The sequence below is a fragment of the Bos indicus x Bos taurus genome, chromosome 15, assembly GCF_003369695.1.
Source record: "Bos indicus x Bos taurus breed Angus x Brahman F1 hybrid chromosome 15, Bos_hybrid_MaternalHap_v2.0, whole genome shotgun sequence".
Lineage (NCBI taxonomy): Eukaryota > Metazoa > Chordata > Mammalia > Artiodactyla > Bovidae > Bos > Bos indicus x Bos taurus.
Window position 1 is genome coordinate 41,058,200 of NC_040090.1, and position 19,691 is coordinate 41,077,890.

A 19,691-nucleotide genomic window follows, 5' to 3' on the forward strand; every position below is an offset into this window, starting at 1 on the left:
TAGAGGTGATCCGTATAAAGTCTGTGCCAAAATTTGGATACTCGAAATAAATCATAATTTTAATATTTAATTATCAGTACATAATGCGATAAACACCTTTAACACATAAAGCTCATTTAACCCTTTGTGTTAGTTACTTCCTTAGGATCAAGTTTCACATGGGATTACTTGGGTCAAAGATTATAAACATTTTTACGGTATTTAGAAACATCTCAAATTGCTTTTCAAAAGACTTCCTTCAGTTACACAACTACTAGCAACACACATTACATCAGCCTACTTTATGGTTACCAAAGGTATATCATTGCGTGACATCTTTGTAACTGATAGTTTTAATTTTCTTTCTGAGAAGTTGGAACTTTTTTTTTTTCTTTTTTAATAGCAAGTACTGTCTGTAGGAACGACAGCTCAGGGCCACGTGGGTTGCGGATCGCACAAATGCACTACATCTCCCAAGGTGCTCCGCCGGCGCGCCGACAGGAAGTGGCCGGAGCATCTCCCGCCTCCACGCCGAGGAGAAGAGGTTCTATCCGGGGCCTTGGCGCTTCTCTTTCCTTTCGCGCCGGTTGCCGCTGCGGAGCGCGGCGGGTCCATGTGCGCAGTGAGCGGCACTATTCCTGGCCCAGTAGCACCCGAGCCCCGGGTTTGACCGCGTCCCCGCTGCGATGGACCCCAACACCATTATTGAGGCCCTGCGGGGCACCATGGACCCAGCCCTGCGTGAGGCCGCGGAGCGTCAGCTCAATGAAGTAAGGACGCCGGGGTGGCGGTGGCGGTGGCGGCGGCGGCGGCGGCGGCGGCAGCAGGCGGGCGGACTGTGGCAGGCCAAGCCCTCCCGGCCTGGCCAGAGGCGCGGACGGCGTCGCTGAGGGGCCCAACTGGAGGGGTGGGGCGGGGACCTGACGGCGAGTGCCACGCCGGGGCCCTTTGGCTGCTGCGGTAGTGGTGGCGCCGGCCACGGTTTGCGTCGGATCCTGAGTTGGGCCTCTGGCTGCGGTGGAGGCATGAGGGGCCGGCTGGGGCGAGGCGGGCGTGACGGGCTGGACACATGGCTGGCTCGGGTGGCGGCCGTCCTCTGGCTCATTCCCAGCTTGTTCTCGCGCCCAGGAGGGGGCGAAAGTCACCGGGAGGTTTTCAGACGTTTCCGGGAGGAGTCTTGCTGGCGCCGGATTTGGAGGGGCTCCTGGGAATGCAGTGCTGGTCCACTGGAGACTGCGCCTGCCAGCTTGTCCCTTTGCTGGGCTGATGGGTGACCTGCACAACTTTCTCCTCCCCGGCTGAGTTGCTAGGGACAGCTTTCAGAGGCGAGCCCCCACTTCTTAGGCAGGGTGAAGGTAGTGCGGGACACCCACAGGAGTCTGATTCACTGCTCTTCTACTCTATTATTGCCTCGCTGGGAAGGCAGGGCTATTTAGTGGAAAGTGTCGGGTGAAGCGCAACCTTCTAAGTAGAGCTACACCACTAATTTCTGAACTGACCTTGGGCAAGGCGCTTAACCTTTCGATCCTGACTTTTTCTCATTCATAAAATTAGGCCAGAGGGTTTGCTGAGAGGTCAAGGGAGACGATGTAAGACAGTGCCTTGAAACGTGCCAAGGTCCACATCAACTATCTGAGGGTTGGTTTATTTTTCTCCCCATATTTTTGAAGGAGACCACTCTTTGGAAAGCAGCCTTATTATGTGGGTATTTAATTGTACTCGTTTCCGTTTCATTCTTTGTTTCTAAGTTTCTGCAACTTCTGTTGGAGTATTTTAAAGACTTTCAAAAGGATCCCTGTCACTTCCTGTGTCTCCCTATGAATTTGCCCAGCTTTAGTGAGGTTTATGTCTTTTTATTCTTAAGGTAGAGAGAATTCCTCTTTAAAATAGAATTTCGGTTAGTTTATGTTCCTCTTAGCTGGTAGGTAAATACTTCTAAAACTTTATATTGACTAATAGGAATTGAACATCATCAGTGTACCACGCTGTTTAGAGATCCCTGGCCTCAGTGAACTTAAATTTTAAAAAGCTCATCCACAGAATTTAGACAAATTAAGTGTAAAGTTACTTCAAAATAAAAAGTTAGATCTATTTTATATGGAAGACCACTAGATCTTGCCAAAAATGATGCTCAAATTCTCAGGCTGAAAGTCACCTTGGGAGGAGGACAGATTCCTTTTGGATATAAAATAGTGAGTTGAAAGAAATTCACTCTTTAAACCATTACTAAACTATGGAGAGAGTTATGAATCACTTTTTGCTTTTGTGATAGACACATGTTAAGATGAACATTATTTTGTTTATGATGTGCTAGACACATTGCAAGTTCAGTCATAGTGATGTCTACCATGACTTTGCCCTAAATCACATGAGTTTCCTTTTGGATATAAAATAGTGAGTTGAAAGAAATTCACTCTTTAAACCATTACTTAACTATGGAGAGAGTTATGAATCACTTTTTGATTTTGTGATAGACAGAAGTTAAGATGAACATTATTTTGTTTATGATATGCTAGACACACTACAAGTTCATAGTGATGTCTACCATGACTTTGCCCTAAATCACATTATTTTGAGTAAATATACTTGTGTGTAATTATTAATTTAAGAAGTTATTATTTGAAAGAATTGGTTCCTTTGTAGGAAAATTGAGTAAGTAATACTTCCTGCAAATTTGAAATTTATTTATTCCTCAAGCAGCTCAGTTCAGTTGTATGTGCTAACATCTTGTAATAGAGACTTGGGGTAAGTATTTAACAGGCTAGTTTTTAGAAGATAAACAATCAAAGTAATATTCAAAACATTTATTATTTAACAGTTAAGCTGCTATTAGGGTTTTGAAATTTTCTGAAGTATGAACACTGCTTAGCTTTTCTTTCAAAAAAATTGATATCTGGCCTGTATTTCTGTAATTGTTAGCTACTTATATTTTGCACTTTTCTTTCAGTTATTACAAAATACCTAAGTTTTTTAGTAATTTTCCTAAGGTAACTTTTCTGTTAATTAGCATATTTTAATTTCCAGTCTTGCTTGTGTTTGAATTCTTTTTGCTTTGACTTTCTTGTGGCAGAACCTAGGTTTAGTCACACTATACAGCTCAGTCGTGTCCGACTCTTTGCGACCCTGTGGACTGTAGCTGGCCAGGCTCCTCTGTCCGTGGGATTCTCCGGGCAAGAATACTGGAGTGGGTTGCCATTTCCTTCTCCAGGGGATCTTCCCAACCCAGGGATCGAACCCTGGTCTCCCGCATGGCAGGCAGATGCTTTATCCTCTGAGCCACCAGGGAATTCCTGAACCTAGGTTTAGGAAGAAATAAATCCAACTCTTGAAGAAGCTTGACTGTAGTAAGAATGAGGAAGTAGCATCTTATTTCTGGCAAGCTTTTCTTGCTTTGGATAAAATAGGGTAAACCAGTCATTCCATCATGATGGCTTTTTCAACTGAAGCTACATATTGGTTCATTTAGTTAGAAGAAAAAGATCATTGCCATTGAATGAATCTCTTCAGCTAAGTGAAGTAATCACTAACTTAAAAATTTTTTAATATTATCAAATAGATAATTTAAAAACCAAACCAAAAGTGTCCCTATCTCAGAGATTGCACTTGACTGTTCCATTTGCTTGGAACCCCTTTTATTCATTTGCCTCCCAAACTTGTTATTTCACTTCCCTCTCATTACTGTTCCGCTGTGTCTGTATCCCTAAGGAGTGACTTGACTACCATGCTCCATGTCTCCCTTCACTTGTTTATATCATATGTATTGTACTTACTGTTTCCCCAGTATAATTTTTGAGTTTCATGAGATCAGGAATTCTTATGTCTTGTTACTGTTATTCTTTGGTTGTTAATGGTAGGCTTTACTGACTTCCTGTTACAGTAGATAACAGTATAGGCTTTAGGTTTCTCATATGACCTCCACTTCAGGAATTTTAAGGGTATTTATGTTTTTTATATTACATATAAAGTTCCAAAAGATTGTTAAAGACCACTGTATGGACACTGTTTTTGACAGATATTTTCAAGATAAATCTGATTTAGTATTCCTCACTTAACTCTGTACTATGTTATGAAAGTTTTTTTTGAACCACTGTTATAATTTGGAACCCATTGCCATGTCTCAGTTTGAAATATGTTCATGTAACAAGCTTTGCCTCAAAAACTGGAGAGAACCATTTTGATTTTTTTTTTTTTTAACTACTGGAAGATTTCTCCACTAGCGGGAGGGTATTAATTTAACCTTTTTTAAAGCATCATTTTCCTTACGTTATCGTGGTATGTCATTGTGTGGGTTGAGCAAAATGATAAATGTAAAAATTTTAGAACTACTAAGTTCTCTCGAGAGTATTTGAATTACTGTTTAAGTGCCAATTGATTAACCAATCCAACATGCAATACATTTCATTTCCTACCTAAGTTAGTAGTTGTTCATCTCAGTGGCAGATGATCAAAACTGATGGAGAGAGAACACATAACCTGTTATTTGGGCACTTAGCTCACTAGTGGATAGCATTATTATATTGCAGCATGAAAACTGGTACTCTTATAAGCACACTGCATGGCACATTGTAGGCTCTCAGTAAATATTTGTTGAATGCAAAGAAATAAAAGCTTGAATAATGGAAATGTTAAGAATACTCATCCTTGAGTTGTTAAAGTAGATTTGTGTTACAGGGATCTTTCAATTCTCATTGAAATTCTAAACTATATAGTCTAATATATCTAGAAGTGCAATTAAAAAATTTGTTTAGGTTATCTAAAATGTGTGCATTTGGTATTCATTCAACGTTGTTTCTAATATTCTAGAGACTATTTGTTTTTGAATGCAAAGACTGTTCTTTTCCATCTGTACACACACACACTTAGAAATACTTGTTTTTTCATTTTCATTTGCAAGATAAAATATGTCTGAAGGTTTTTGGCAGATAATTATAACAGAGGACAACATCTCTGCTCTCTTGCTTTAGCTGCCAGTGTTCCTCAGTGGAAACCTTTCTGCATGCAAATTTTTGCTCATGCTGCTCACTCCTCTTGTTAAGCTCTATCACCTACAACTAAAATTTTTCCTAGTCATGGTTTAGTCCCTAAGTTGTGTCCGACTCTTGCGACCCCACGGACTGTACGTAGCCTGTTAGGCTCCTCTGTCTATGGGATTCTCCAGGCAAGAATACTGGAGTGGGTTGCCATTTCAAATCTCTTAAACCCACAGTTCCTAAGCTTAATGTGCTATAAAATAGTTATGTGGGCAGAAATGTTGCTTTTTCACATGCTTTCTGTGAATAAAAAGTAAGAGGACATAGCCTTGGTAAGTTTCTTGATATTTTGTGTTTATCTTTAAAATTCATGAACTACCTAAGTTATATCTGGTATCTTCACAGATGGTTACTATTACAACTGTAAGTGATATATTTATTTATAATTGATTAGTTTTATTTTATTTTATTAAAGGCTTATGAAATGTTTAAGGAAAATCTTAGGTCTGGAAAAGTGCAGAATGACAGCAGTTTGGCATGTCTAAAAATTCAAATATTTTTGAGACTATGGTGTATATTTTTGGAAGATGGAATAGTTTGTAGTCTGAGCAGGTAACATTCCTTAATTAGGAATGTCATGAAGTAGGTACTGTTGTGAGTTTTGTAGAGGGAAAGTCCCTGGATTCTTGGACAGTTAGACAGGAAGTTATTCAGTGACATAGCATGTTAAAGATCTGAAAGAAAAATAACAGTGTATTAGTAATACTTATAAGAAAACAACTTTCTTTTTCAGAATTAGCGATGCATGCATATCTGTCAGTGGCACAGTAATGATGAGTTTGATTTGAAGTTTGGCTTTTCTTTTGTAAATTTTTTTTGTCACTGATAATTTGTAATTAAGTTTTTAGAAACACCTTATTTGGAAAGCATTACCACTGTTTAATGAAAGGCAGGAAGACACAGTGAAGACCCTCAACCTGGTCCTAATTTTACCACTACACTGACTTACCCTCACTATGCCTCATATTTCATATAGGTAAAATAGATACAGTATTTGCCTTTGTCAACTTCTTTAGTAAAGCAGAGAGGGAAGAAATTCCTTGGCTCTTGAAATTATCTGGCTGTATTCATTTTATGTAAACTCTGATATCAGAGTGCCCTTAAGCCCCTCTCTTCCTTGTAAATGATGTCAAGTACGGAGAAGGCAATGGCACCCCACTCCAGTACTCTTGCCTGGAAAATCCCATGGACGGAGGAGCCTGGTAGGCTGTAGTTCATGGGGTCGATAAGAGTCAGACACAACTGAGCGACTTCACTTTCACTTTTCACTTTCATGCATTGGAGAAGGAAATGGCAACCCACTCCAGTGTTCTTGCCTGGAGAAGCCCAGGGACGGGGGAGCCTAGTGGGCTGCTGTCTATGGGATCACACAGAGTCGGACACGACTGAAGTGATTTAGTAGTAGTAGTAGTAGTTGTAGTAGTAGTAGTTGTAGTAGTTGTAGTACAGTAACTGAAGGTTTGTTTGGTTACATTCCAAAATGGCAAGAAATAATAAAAAGTTACCTATTAAAGAGTAAGCTTTAAAAGAGACTGACATTGGGTGGTTACATTGGAAAATGTGGGTCTGGAAGGGAAATTGATATTGAAGAAAGCATGACTAAAAAGTTTTGTCTGATTTGAGGAGCTGTAAACCCCAAGGAGAAAATGTCCAGGAGGCAATTGGGAATGTGGAACTGAAGTTTAGGATAGAAGGCAGTAATAGAATAGTGATTTTTCTTCTGCAAGTGAATTGAGAGGAAGGGAGTATGATCCGGATGTGTGGGGTGGACTGGAGCGCAGCACACACTTAGGCCATGCTCATTTTTTGGGGACTCTGAGAAACATGGAAAAGGAGATGGGAGAATTGTGCAGAAAAGTAGGAGGAAGGCAAGAAAAGGAATTTCAAGTAAGAAGATTGGTTTCCTTTTTCCTTAAATAAATTAAAAAAATTTTCTACCATTGAGTATGAATTCCTTTTGCTTAAAAAGCTATTAGAAAAAACGGTTTTTGACATTTCTAAATGAGAGAAATTAACGGAAAATGAAGACTTTGCTGGGAAGGTCTTTTAACGTATTGATAACCTTGGAGAAAGATAACCTTGGAGAAAACAGTGTCTGATTACAGGATTAGTGAGTGAAATGCTCGTTCAGTTCAGTCGCTCAGCGTGTCCGACTCTGTGACCCCATGGACTGCAGTGTTGCAGGCTTCCCTGTCTATCACCAACTCCTGGAGCATGCTCAAACTCATGTCCATTGAGTCGGTGATGGTGATGCCATCCAACCCTCTCATCCTCTGTTGTCCCCTTCTCCTCCTGCCTTCAATCTTTCCCAGCACCAGAGTCTTTTCCAGTGAGTCAGTTTTTCACATCAGGTGGCCAAAGCATTGGAGCTTCAGCTTCACTAGGAATAAGTTTGTAGGTTAGAAGGGTAGTAGGGTCAGGGGAAGTGTGTTTATGTGATATATATGTCTTTCTTTTTTTTTCCTTTTGTAGTCAGACTTATTTTGGGGAGTAACGGAGCTCCCTGTGGAGTAGAAGATTTCAGACTTTTATAATGATAGTTTTCTATCTGTAATGTTTTATAGTCCTCTATCCTAGAATTACATCCTCATACTGCTTCGTGACCTTATCTTCCTACAGGATAGATCTGATCATGTGAAAACTTTCAAAAATAAGTTCACACTTAATAGATCTTGATATGATCACAACTTACCTATTCATTTTTGTCTTTCACTGTTCTCAGATTACTCCTGGTAATCTCTTTAAAATCATATCAGATCAGTCACTCAGTCGTGTCCGACTCTTTGCTACCCCATGAATCGCGGCACGCCAGGTCTCCCTGTCCATCACCAACTCCCGGAGTTCACTCAGACTCATGTCCATTGAGTCAGTGATGCCATCCAGCCATCTCATCCTCTGTCGTCCCCTTCTCCTCCTGCCCCCAATCCCTCCCAGCATCAGAGTCTTTTCCAATGAGTCAACTCTTCGCATGGGGTGGCCAAAGTACTGGAGTTTCAGCTTTAGCATCAGTCCTTCCAAAGAAATCCCAGGGCTGATCTCCTTCAGAATGGACTGGTTGGATCTCCTTGCAGTCCAAGGGACTCTCAAGAGTTTCTTCTCCAACACCACAGTTCAAAAGCATCAATTCTTCGGCGCTCAGCCTTCTTCACAGTCCAACTCTCACATCCATACATGACCACAGGAAAAACCATAGCCTTGACTAGACGAACCTTTGTTGGCAAAGTAATGTCTCTGCTTTGGAATATGCTATCTAGGTTGGTCATAACTTTCCTTCCAAGGAGTAAGCGTCTTTTAATTTCATGGCTGCAGTCACAATCTGCAGTGATTTTGGAGCCCAGAAAAATAAAGTCTGACGCTGTTTCCACTGTTTCCCCATCTATTTCCCGTGAAGTGATGGGGCCGGATGCATGATCTTGTTTTCTGAATGTTGAGCTTTAAGCCAACTTTTTTCACTCTCCACTTTCACTTTCATCAAGAGGCTTTTGAGTTCCTCTTCACTTTCTGCCATAAGGGTGGTGTCATCTGCATATCTGAGGTTATTGATATTTCTCCCGGCAATCTTGATTCCAGCTTGTGTTTCTTCCAGTTCAGCGTTTCTCATGATGTACTCTGCATATAAGTTAAATAAGCAGGGTGACAATATACAGCCTTGACGTACTCCTTTTCCTATTTGGAACCAGTCTGTTGTTCCATGTCCAGTTCTAGCTGTTGCTTCCTGACTTGCATACAGATTTCTCAAGAGGCAGGTCAGGTGGTCTGGTATTCCCATCTCTTTCAGAATTTTTCACAGTTGATTGTGATCCACACAGTCAAAGGCTTTGGCATAGTCAATAAAGCAGAAATAGATGTTTTTCTGGAACTCTCTTGCTTTTTCGATGATCCAGCAGATGTTGGCAATTTGATCTCTGGTTCCTCTGCCTTTTCTAAAACCAGCTTGCACATCAGGAAGTTCACGGTTGACATATTGCTGAAGCCTGGCTTGGAGAATTTTAAGCATTACTTTACTAGCATGTGAGATGAGTGCAATTGTGTGGTAGTTTGAGCATTCTTTGGCATTGCCTTTCTTTGGGATTGGAATGAAAACTGACCTTTTCCAGTCCTGTGGCCACTGCTGAGTTTTCCAAATTTGCTGGCATATTGAGTGCAGCACTTTCACAGCATAACATAACCCGTACTTTTCCTTTTAAAAATCTTTTCTTCTCATTTCCGTGGGTTTAACTGCTTTAGGGTCTAACTAAAAAACTTACTGTCAGTCTAATTAGAATTAATCCCCTACCCTACCTTGAAGTGGTGATCTTTTATCTCTGTAGTATATGGCATGTTGTAAAGTACTGGTAAGTGGAGTGGAGTTAAAGGAGATGGAGTTGAAGAATTTTGTTGAGGTGGGTTAAGGGTGAATGTTGGTTATCTGTATTGATGACAAATAATGAGAAGGTAAGAAGTTGTCTAGAAAGATAGTTCTGTATTATGGTGAGCAGCTTTTAAACCTGAGTGTTAGCAGTTTTAGCTTTATGATATATAATGACCCATTTGTTGCTTCACTTCTCCTGGTTCTCGGACTGCTAGATGCCAGGAGCTTGAGGCAGGCCCCTAATTAGTGTCAGCATCCAGAAGTTACATTTATACTTAGACTCATATAAAAGATTTATTGTAGCATCTTCTGAAGCCTAATCAGTGTTTGCCAGACTTTGTGATTAAAGTTGATGCTAGTGATATTTTTACTTAAATTTATTTTTTATATTATAAAATATAAAGATGTTTAACATTTATGAATAGTTAACATGTGATAGAAATTCTTCTAAATATGTGATAGTTTGCTATATTCAAGAATCCAGAAAGTTGTTAGAGATTACCCAACGCTTGAGTTTTTTCCTAACTTGTACAGTTAGTGTATATCTTGTTTGTTTTATAACTAACTGTACAGATCTATGCATTTTTCCCCATTTTTAAACTTAATTGAGGTATAATTTATATACTATAAAATTTACCTGTTTTAAGTGATGATCAGTGATTTTTAGTAGATTTGAGTTGTATGGCTTTTAGAACAATCTAGTTTTGGAAACGGAGAAGACAGTGGCACCCCACTCCAGTACTCTTGCCTGGAAAATCCCACAGACGGAAGAGCCTGGTAGGCTGCATTCCATGGGGTCGCTAAGAGTCGGACACGACTGAGCGACTTCACTTTCACTTTTCACTTTCACGCATTGGAGAAGGAAATGACAACCCACTCCAGTGTTCTTGCCTGGAGAATCCCGGGGACGGGGGAGCCTGGTGGGCTGCTGTCTATGGGGTTGCAGAGTCGGACACGACTGAAGCGACTTAGCAGCAGCAGCAGCAGTTTTGGAAACTTACCATTATCCCAATAAAATGCCTCAACTCCAGTTTATAGTTAATCTCCATCCCACCCTCCAGTGATGATGAATCTACTTTTTGTCTCAGTTTTTTTTCTTGAGAACCTGATGTTTGATATTTGGTACTAATTTAATTGAGTCCATTTGTTAACTTCTTTGGGAGAAGATGACAAGGCTTCCTGCACTAGGGATTTCAGATGGACGGCACCAGTAGATGGATGTCCAAGGTTGAGATTGCTTGTGCTATTCCTGCTGATAGAAACACCCCTTCTTTCTTAACCTTAGTCTAGCTCAGTTGTCTGAACATAACAGTTTTTTTTGGTCAGTTGCGCTTTTTGGATTTATGCTGGTGTGTTTCTGAAAGCATTCAAAGTGACAAGATAATAGAGTGATAAATTAGTACTTATTTTCAATGTTTAGTTTCGCTGGTTTTTTAAAATAATAAATTTATTGAATTCAGTCTCTTTAGTATCCAATTCAAGGGTTTTTTAGTATATGCACAGTTATGGATCCGTCACCACGAACTTTAGAGCATTTTTATCACCCCAATAAGAAATCCATACTATTACCAGTCACTCCCTACTTCTTCCTACACACCTCCAGTCCTCGGCTACTTTCTGCCCATAGATTTACCTATTCTGGACATTTGATACAAATGAAATCATACCATCTGTAGCCTTTGGTGACTGGCTTCTTTCACATAGTGTAATATTTTTAAGCTTCATACGTATTGTACTATGTGTCAGTACTTCATTCTTTGTTATTACTGAATAATGTTACACGAATGAATGGATATGCTTACATTTTGCTTACCCATTGAAGGACATCTTGGTTGTTTCCACTTAGTTATGAATAATGCTGTGAATGTTCAAGTATAAGTAATCTTGTTGATTTTTTTTCTCTTTTGAGGGATAATTTATATATAATACAAAGCTCAAAAATATGTACAACTCAGTGAGCTTTTATCTAAGTATCATCCTCCAGATTAAGATGGATAGACAAATAGAGAAAACATTTTCATTGGCCTCGAACTTTCCCTTAAGACTCTTCCTAATCAGTACCTTTCTTTAGGTTACTGTTACTCTGATTTCTGTTAATTGTAGCTTGGATTCACCTGTCCTTAAACTTCATGTTAATAGGATTACATAGTATATCCATACTATATCATAGTCTGGCTTCTTTCTCAACATGTTTTTGATATCTGTATTATTGATTTCATAGGTTGGGTATTTTTTTTTTTTAAGTTATTGTATAGTATTTCATGTATGAATTATATCACATGTTATATAGTCATGTTTATATAGTTTATATAGTCACATGTTAATAGGTATTATTGTGAACATAACCCCTTATTTCTCTTGAATATATAAGAGGGAAATTGCTAGGTTATGAGATAAGTGCATGTCAGATAATGCCAGTTTTCCAATATGGTTGTACCATTTTATATATCTACCAGCACTGAGTTCCTTTTTTTCCTTACCTTGATCAGTGCTTTGGTGTTGCATATATTGTTTTGGGGTAGCTTTGTCTCGTCCACGCGTGTGTGTGGCCATGCCATGTGGCTTGTGGGATCTCAGTTCCTCAACCAAGGGTTGAACCTGGGCCATGGCAGTGAAAGCCTGGAATCCTAACCACTAAGCCACTAGGTAGCTCCTTGTGCTAATTATTTTGTAATTTGCTCGCACATATTTGTTGATTTTTGTTTTGGAGTAGTTAACACTTCCTCAGATGTTGAGGTATTTTCCTTTTGTTCCCCTCAACATTATTTACACCAAGGCAGGGCCGAAGCCTATGAAGCTTTACTTTTATCTATCTGATACCAAAACTATTTCATGTCTTTCACCCTTTAAAGTGTTAGGCTTAGGTTTTCTCCACCAAGATGATAAAAATATTCACCTTGGTTTCCTTCAAGTACTCCTAAGGGGTTTTTTTGTGTTGTTTAAACCTTAAGAAGTTAGAAATTGATAAAGGTCCTTTGTTATTATAACATGTGGTACCTATTGTGTTACAGGAAGATGCACTGAGTCGCACGTGCTCACTTCTAACTCACATGTAGCTGTCTGTGTCCAACCAACAAAAACAGTAGCCGTTGTGTGGTGGTTTTTGTTGTTATAAAGTGACTCCTAAATGTAAACCAACAGCCTCATTTGGAGTTCCAGTCATAGAAAGCAGTCTTTTTCTACTCAGAATGATAAACTGCAGAATTGGGACCTCAGGAGAGCATTATATATAAGTGAAACTGCATGTTGTACTTTATGAGTGATTTAACGTACTGAAAAGTAATTTGGCAAAGTCAATTTATGCCCAGCTGACTTTAGAACATACTTTCTGAGAAAGATGAGGTATGATTTTTGTGTGTTTTTTTGTTGTTTTTATTTTTTGGCCACACTGCACAACTTGCAGGATTCTTAGTTCCCTGATCAGGGATTAATCTCTGGCCATGGCAGTGAAAGCCTGGAATCCTCACCATTAGACCACCAAGGAACTCCCTGTCATGTTTTGATGTTTGCTAAAATACTTTTCGTGTTATTTCCTTATAGCTATCCTGTGAAGTAGATTTTGTTATACTGACTTTGTAATTAAGAGTTAGATTTGCTGCAGACGTCTATATACTACTATATATAAAAGAGATAATAAGAACCTGCTGGTATAGCACAGGGAACTCCATTCAGTACTCTGTAATGGCCTATATGGGAAAAGAATCTTTTTAAAAAAGTGCCATAAATATTTGTTAAATATAATTAATCTTCACAATAAAAAAATTAATTTGCTGAATTAAACTTGCTCAGGAGTTTAAAATGTAGGACATGACATCACTTAGGTTTATAACCAGTACTGTCTTGAATTCTAGCGTTCATTCATAGAGTTCACAATTTTATGCAGGAGATAAGATATATTGCTGTAATATTAATGACTTAAGAAGTATCATAGTAGTGGTCTTTGTGGGCTTACCAGTCTAAAAATACAAATTTGCTTTTTTGCTCCATACAACCTCTATGTGATCACAACTGCCTCTAAGGCACCTTTTTTGTTAATTCATTCAGTTATTCTTTTAATAAATTTGTTGATTATCTTGAATGCCAAATATGAGTAATTGGATATAAAGATAGTAAAGTGTTTATTCCTAGTGTGTCTTGAGTCTAATAGGAGAGGCAGACATAAAGCCAGTCTACAAATATGTAATAATTATTATGAAGTGGGAAAAAAAAACCCTTGGAGCTTATGAGAGTAATTGGGAGCCCTACTTAGCCCTAGTGTGATCAGTAAGGAAATGCTTCTCTAAGGAAACGTTTAAACTTGAGACCTAAAGAATAAGGGTGTGGACCAGTTAACTCTGGTGGAGCATTGGAGAGAAGAGTGATGTAGGCAGAAAGTGACAGCGTGTACAAAGACTGAAATGGGGTAATGTTTATTGTTGCAAAAACCTAAGGTGGGGCAATGAGGGGGATGAGGAAATTTCTTTAAGTGAGGCTGAAGAAATAAGCAGAACAAGATAAGACAGGGCCTTTTAGGCCTTAGGAAATACACTAGAAAATTGTTAAAAGATGTGTTTCAAGGGGATTACTTTACAATTTTAAAGATTATTAAGTACTAAATAAAGCATGGTTGGGGAGGCAAATGGTTATATTAAGAGGGATGATAGTCAGTTGGACTAGGTTGGTGTTAGTGGGAATGGAGAAAGTGGATATATCAATTATACAACCATTTTGGCTATGCAATTGATAGAGTGTGATGTATTGAATTGGGATAAGAAGAGGAAAGTGGACTTCCCTGGTGGTCCAGTGGTTAAGAATCTGCCTGCCAATGCAGGAGACATGGGTTCAATCTCTGCTCTGAGAAGATTCCATGTGCTGAGGGTTGAAAAAGCCTGTGGGCAGCAACTACTGTGCCAGAGTGCCCTAAAGTTTGTGCTCTGCAACAAGAGAAGCCACTGCAGCGAGAAGCCTGTGCAGTGCAAGGAGGAGTAGTCTCTGCTCTAGAGAAAACACATGCACAGCAACAGAGACCCAGCACAGTGAAAAATCAATAAATTAAAAACATTTTTTTTTAATTTTAAAAGAAGAGGAACATATTAAAGATGACAGTCAATTTTCAGATATGAATAACAGATAGTGATGACAGGTTGGGAGGGGTGGTACAAGGAAGGAAGAGTCACGACTTTTAGGGGAAAAAATGATTTCATCATAGTAAGTCTGAAAATCCTGTGTGATAATGGAGGTAGGGATGTTAAATAGGTCTGTTAGTGTGTCCTTGACTGGAAACTACATTTGATTTATAGATGGTAGTTAAAGATAGGAGTTGCATGAAATCAGCTGGGGAGCAGAAAAGCTGGCCTATGACTGAGTTCTTGAACCATGTAGACAGAATGAGAAACAACCAAAGGAGCCTGAAAAGGTACCAGGAAAAGTGATGTATGAATGATTTAGATGGCAGGGTGTTTCATGAAAGATAACGGTTAACTGTTCAGATCTATTTAGAGTACTGAAAAGGGTAAATTCCTCCCCTCTATCTATTTAACTGCTCCTGTCCAGGTCTTAAATTTAAATACTACTTCTGGGTTAGGAGATTCTACTTTTGATTCTTCCGGAGTGTTTTCTGTTTCTTCCATTATATTGATACTTCATTACAGTTACCTGTTTGGCTGTCTTATTTTCCTTCATTGTTCATTTTCCATGAGGTCATGGAGACTTCCTGTCTTGTTCAACCTTGTGTTTTCAGGTCCTGGTATAGTGTTTTGCACCAAGAACAACTAAGTAAATAATTTTTGGAGTGACTAAATGAGCAGAGTATCCCTTTGGGTCTAATGTGGAAGACATTTTTTTATATCTGAAGGGAAATTCTTCTGTTTCTAAGAATGTGTTTGTAGAATGCATGAAAAAGTCTATAAGGAGGAAACTAAAAATTATGAGTGTCCATGTGAACATGCGCAGAAAAATACTAAAACTTGGGCTGGAAGGACAATATAGGAGGTATTTATATTGTGGAAGAGGGAATGAGAATACATATAAGAAGAGATTTCAGGTCTTTTTTAATAAAAGCAAATATGACAGATTTAGGAATTAACTAACTTTTTTGTGTTGTTAATGAAAGTAATCCAGGATCATGGCATAAAATTTGGCTAATAGAAAATCTCTATAATCCTACCGTCCCAGATATAACTCATTAGCATTTTTGGTGCATTTCATTATTTTCTGTATGTGTTGCATTGTATATTCATGTAAATACATTTATTAAGTCATGCAGTTTATATCCTACTATTATTGTATGTTCAAAGCTATTTTTAAATATAGCATGCATACAGAAAATGATCATGAGGATACAGTTGATTAATTTTCACAAACTGGACACACTTATAAAACAGCTGTATTATGATACAAAATGTTATTAGCACCTTGGAAATGACCCCCTCAGGTTATTAATTTTTGCTCATTTCATTTTTGTCTAGCCACTTAATGGAATATCCCTGGAGAAATTATTACTGAATTGGGGAAATAGGTATCACAGAGGAGACTGTTTGTGAGCTGCTGCCATCAATGTGGTTAGAGGTTCAACAGTATGTAGGCAAATGCAAACATATGAAGGTTTTAGGAGTTAGATTACTGCGTTTTGTGTGTGTTTCTTATATGTGAGTGGTAGGAAATACTGGAACCAGCTAGTGGAGGAGAGCCTTTTGTGCCAGCCAAGTAGTGAAATAAGAGTACTAAGAATATTTATTTGCAGAAATTTAAACTATATTTTTTTATTTGTAGGCACACAAGTCTCTGAATTTTGTTTCAACGCTGCTTCAGATTACTATGTCGGAACAACTGGATTTACCTGTGAGACAGGCAGGCAAGTTTCCTGAATTATTTTCTTGGATATATGTAAATAATGTTTGAAAGGTTCATAGTTGAATAGCAGAAGTGTCTTGGGAAGATCCTTCTGTGATTTTCTTCCCAGAAAATTGATTTGGCCCCCTTGTGTTTACTACGAACTGTCGCAAGTACGTTGGTATCTGGTGGCAGAGTTTAAAGGAATGTGATATTTCACCAAATTAAGAAAAAAGCTGGAAAATTGATGAGGTTTATTGCAAGATTCTCCATATTGTGTTTCCTTCCTTGATGGATGATTCTAAGATACAAACCTCCAGTTATTTGCTTTTACTGTTTTATTTTAACCATTTAAAAGATACTATTTCTTAGTCCCAGTTTTAACAAAATATTAATTCCTTCAGTATCAGAGTCTATGAAAATGTGGCATGCTACTTCTGATATTATCTGTTAATCAGCACAGTAATGGAATTCACATCTTTAATGCTTGTTGTTTATTTGCAGATGCATTTCTTATAGGACATATAAACTGCAAATAACTATTGTTTTGGAAAAACCACTTATATTCTGGAGTTATTTTTTGCTGTTCTTTTTCCTTACACCGATTTTGTTTTTTAAAAAAATTTTTCCACTTACTTTTTTAATGCAAGCACATCCCTTTTCTCTACATAGTGTTAATCCTAAAATTTATATTTTAATGACTAAATGGTTTACCTTAATGTTCCATATGCTCTGAAACCTTTCTCAGTTGTTGGAATTTAATATCAGGTCTGTATGGTTAACAGTTGTATTCCGAGTACCTAAAGAATTGCCTGACACAGTGAAGGTACTCGGTAAATGAATGAATGAATGGAAGTTAGGACTTTTAAAAAATTGGCATATAAATAACACAAATGAGACTTTTGTGTCTATAAAATACAGTAATTTCACTGAACCATGGTCAACAGTAAATCTTTAAAAAAATTTTCTAGTTAAATAGGAAAAGGTTGGTTTGACTATTTTAACTGTCATTTCTCTTTTACTTATGAAGTTGACATTTTCCCCTTTGGATATTTTTTTAGATAAGAATCTTTGCCTTTAAATCTCAAAAGTTTTACTAAGATGTTGAAAGCCTTTGGATTTAGGAAGGATCTTAAGCACCTTAGAAACTTGATTATGTGTTTTAGCAAAATTAAATTCTACTAGAAAGTTGTTTTTTTAGTATGTATAAAGCCAGAAGCAACTGAACTGTGGAATTGGTCCTAATTTTTATAGTATCATCATTACTTTAAAATTTACATCCTTGTAATAACTGAATTATATTGTATAGTGCATGGTATATGGTGGTTTCATTTGTTAGACTTTGAAAGGTACATTTACTGTCTTTGTAGTAGAGCTCAAGCATTCTGGATGGAGTAGAGTGAATCATAAGGTTCTTGCAGTACAGTTCCCACTTGTTTATGTATTTTGTTTGACTAAACACCTTTTAAAATACTGAATCAAAATTGTACAAGTAAGTATATACATCCACTTCTTTGGTGCATTAAGATAGAAAGAAATCCTCAGAGGCTGTTTCTCACAGTTCTAGATTCCAAGATTAAGTAGAAACTTTATTGGTACGTGTATTCAGTTTCGTTTTTTAGAAGTTTCATTTAAAAAACAGACTTGGTAAAACAGCTTTCCTACAGAAAACAGGGTGAAAAGTGTTGTGTGTAAATGCATTGTAAAAACGGTTTTGTTTTAGTTTGCAGACTTACTGCAGTTCAGTTCAGTTTAGTTCAGTTGCTCAGTCGTGTCCAACTCTTTGCAACCCCATGAACCGCAGCACGCCAGGCCTCCCTGTCCATCACCGACTCCCGCAGACTGTATATTTAATAATGACTTTGTGGGTGATTACTGTAGCCAACCTTAGATTTGTGTTTTGTCAACTTTTTAAATAATAGAATACAGTATTCTAGTTTTAAAAGGATAGCTTTACTAGCAGTGGTTGGTCTAAAAGAAAGAAACTTGAGGTGTAGATGCGGGGATGGTTACAGTGCTTTCACATTCTTTTGTCAAATTGATCTATATTTTAGGTGTTATCTATTTGAAAAATATGATAACGCAGTATTGGCCTGATCGGGAAACAGCACCAGGGGATATATCCCCTTATACTATTCCTGAAGAAGATCGACATTGTATTCGAGAAAATATTGTAGAAGCCATTATCCACTCTCCTGAGCTCATCAGGTATGTATGTATTTTAAACTTAACCATTATTTTATTGAAGGTAATAATTTTCAGGGTTTGCAGGAAAGGGAATCTTTCAGCACATAAAAATTGGTTGTTTTGGAGACTTCCCTGGTGATCCAGGGGTTAAGAATCCACTTTACAATGGCAGGGGATGCAGGTTCAGTCCCTGTTTGGGGAACTTTGATCCTACATGTTGTGGAGCAACTAAAGCCTATGTGCCACAACTCCAGAGTCAGTGTGCTGTGACTGAAAGATTCAGCAAGATGCAGCCAAGATCCCTAGTGCTGTAACCAAGACCCAGCGGAGATCCCCCCCAAAGTCTATCCTTTCTGAAGCACAAAACTTAAATGCTGTTACAGGAAAATTAGTTTTTTGTTTTACTTTCTCACTGCAGTTTAATTTTACATTTATTAAAATCCAGAACTTTAAACTTCATGTCAAACTTGTGAAACATACTATGTTTAGATGAAAGGGAGCGTAGAAAACTATAGAATTCTGTCATATACTTTATATTGTATTGATGTTCTGAACAAAACCTATCAGTTGATGGGGATGAAAAAAAATACAATTACCTGCATTTGTAACATTTGTTGGGTTTCTTTGAAATCAGTAGTGATAGTTCTTGCTTAGTGACTTGTTTTTTAAAATTTATTTTTGGCTGCACTGAGTCTTTGTAGCTTTGCTCAGGCTTTCTCTAGCAGCAGTCAGGGGCTACTCTTTGTCGCAGTGTGCTGGCTTCTTATTGTGGACCACAGGCTCTAGGTACTCAGGCTTCAGTAGTTGCAGCATGTGGGCTCAGTTGTTGGCAGCTTGCACGCTCTAGGGCGCATGGGCTTCAGTAGTTGGGGTGCACGGGCTTAGTTGCTCTGCGGCTTGTGGAATCTTCCTGGACCAGGGATCAAGCCTGTGTCCTCCACATTGGCAGGGGAATTCTTATCCACTGCACCACTTGGAAAGTGCAATCCAGTTGCTCAGTTGTGTCTGACTCTTTGCGACCCCATGGACTGCTGCATTCCAGGCTTCCCTATCCATCACCAACTCCCGGAGCTTGCTCAAACTCATGTCCATTGAGTCGGTGATGCCATGCAACCATCTCATCCTCTGTCGTCCCCTTCTCCTCCTGCCTTTAGTCTTTCCCAGCATCAGGGTCTTTTCCAGTGAGTCAGGTCTTTGCATCACGTGGCCAACATATTGGAGCTTCAGCTTCAGCATCAGTCCTTCCAGTGAATATTCAGGACTGATTTCCTTCAGGATTGACTGGTTGGATCTCCTTGCAGTCCAAGGGTCTCTCAAGAGTCCTCTCTAACACC

General features: G+C 38.6%; 1 protein-coding gene across 1 annotated transcript in view; it reads left to right on the plus strand.

The window, feature by feature from the left end:
* The first annotated feature begins 480 nt into the window (after positions 1-480).
* The window catches only part of IPO7 (importin 7), a 45,472-nt gene continuing 26,261 nt past the window's right edge, over positions 481-19,691 (plus strand). Inside the window, exons 1-3 of the mRNA XM_027563240.1 lie at positions 481-749; positions 16,111-16,192; positions 18,225-18,378. Coding sequence (XP_027419041.1) covers positions 666-749; positions 16,111-16,192; positions 18,225-18,378 — 320 coding nt within the window. The 5' untranslated portion in view covers positions 481-665. The remainder of the gene's footprint in view (positions 750-16,110; positions 16,193-18,224; positions 18,379-19,691) is intronic.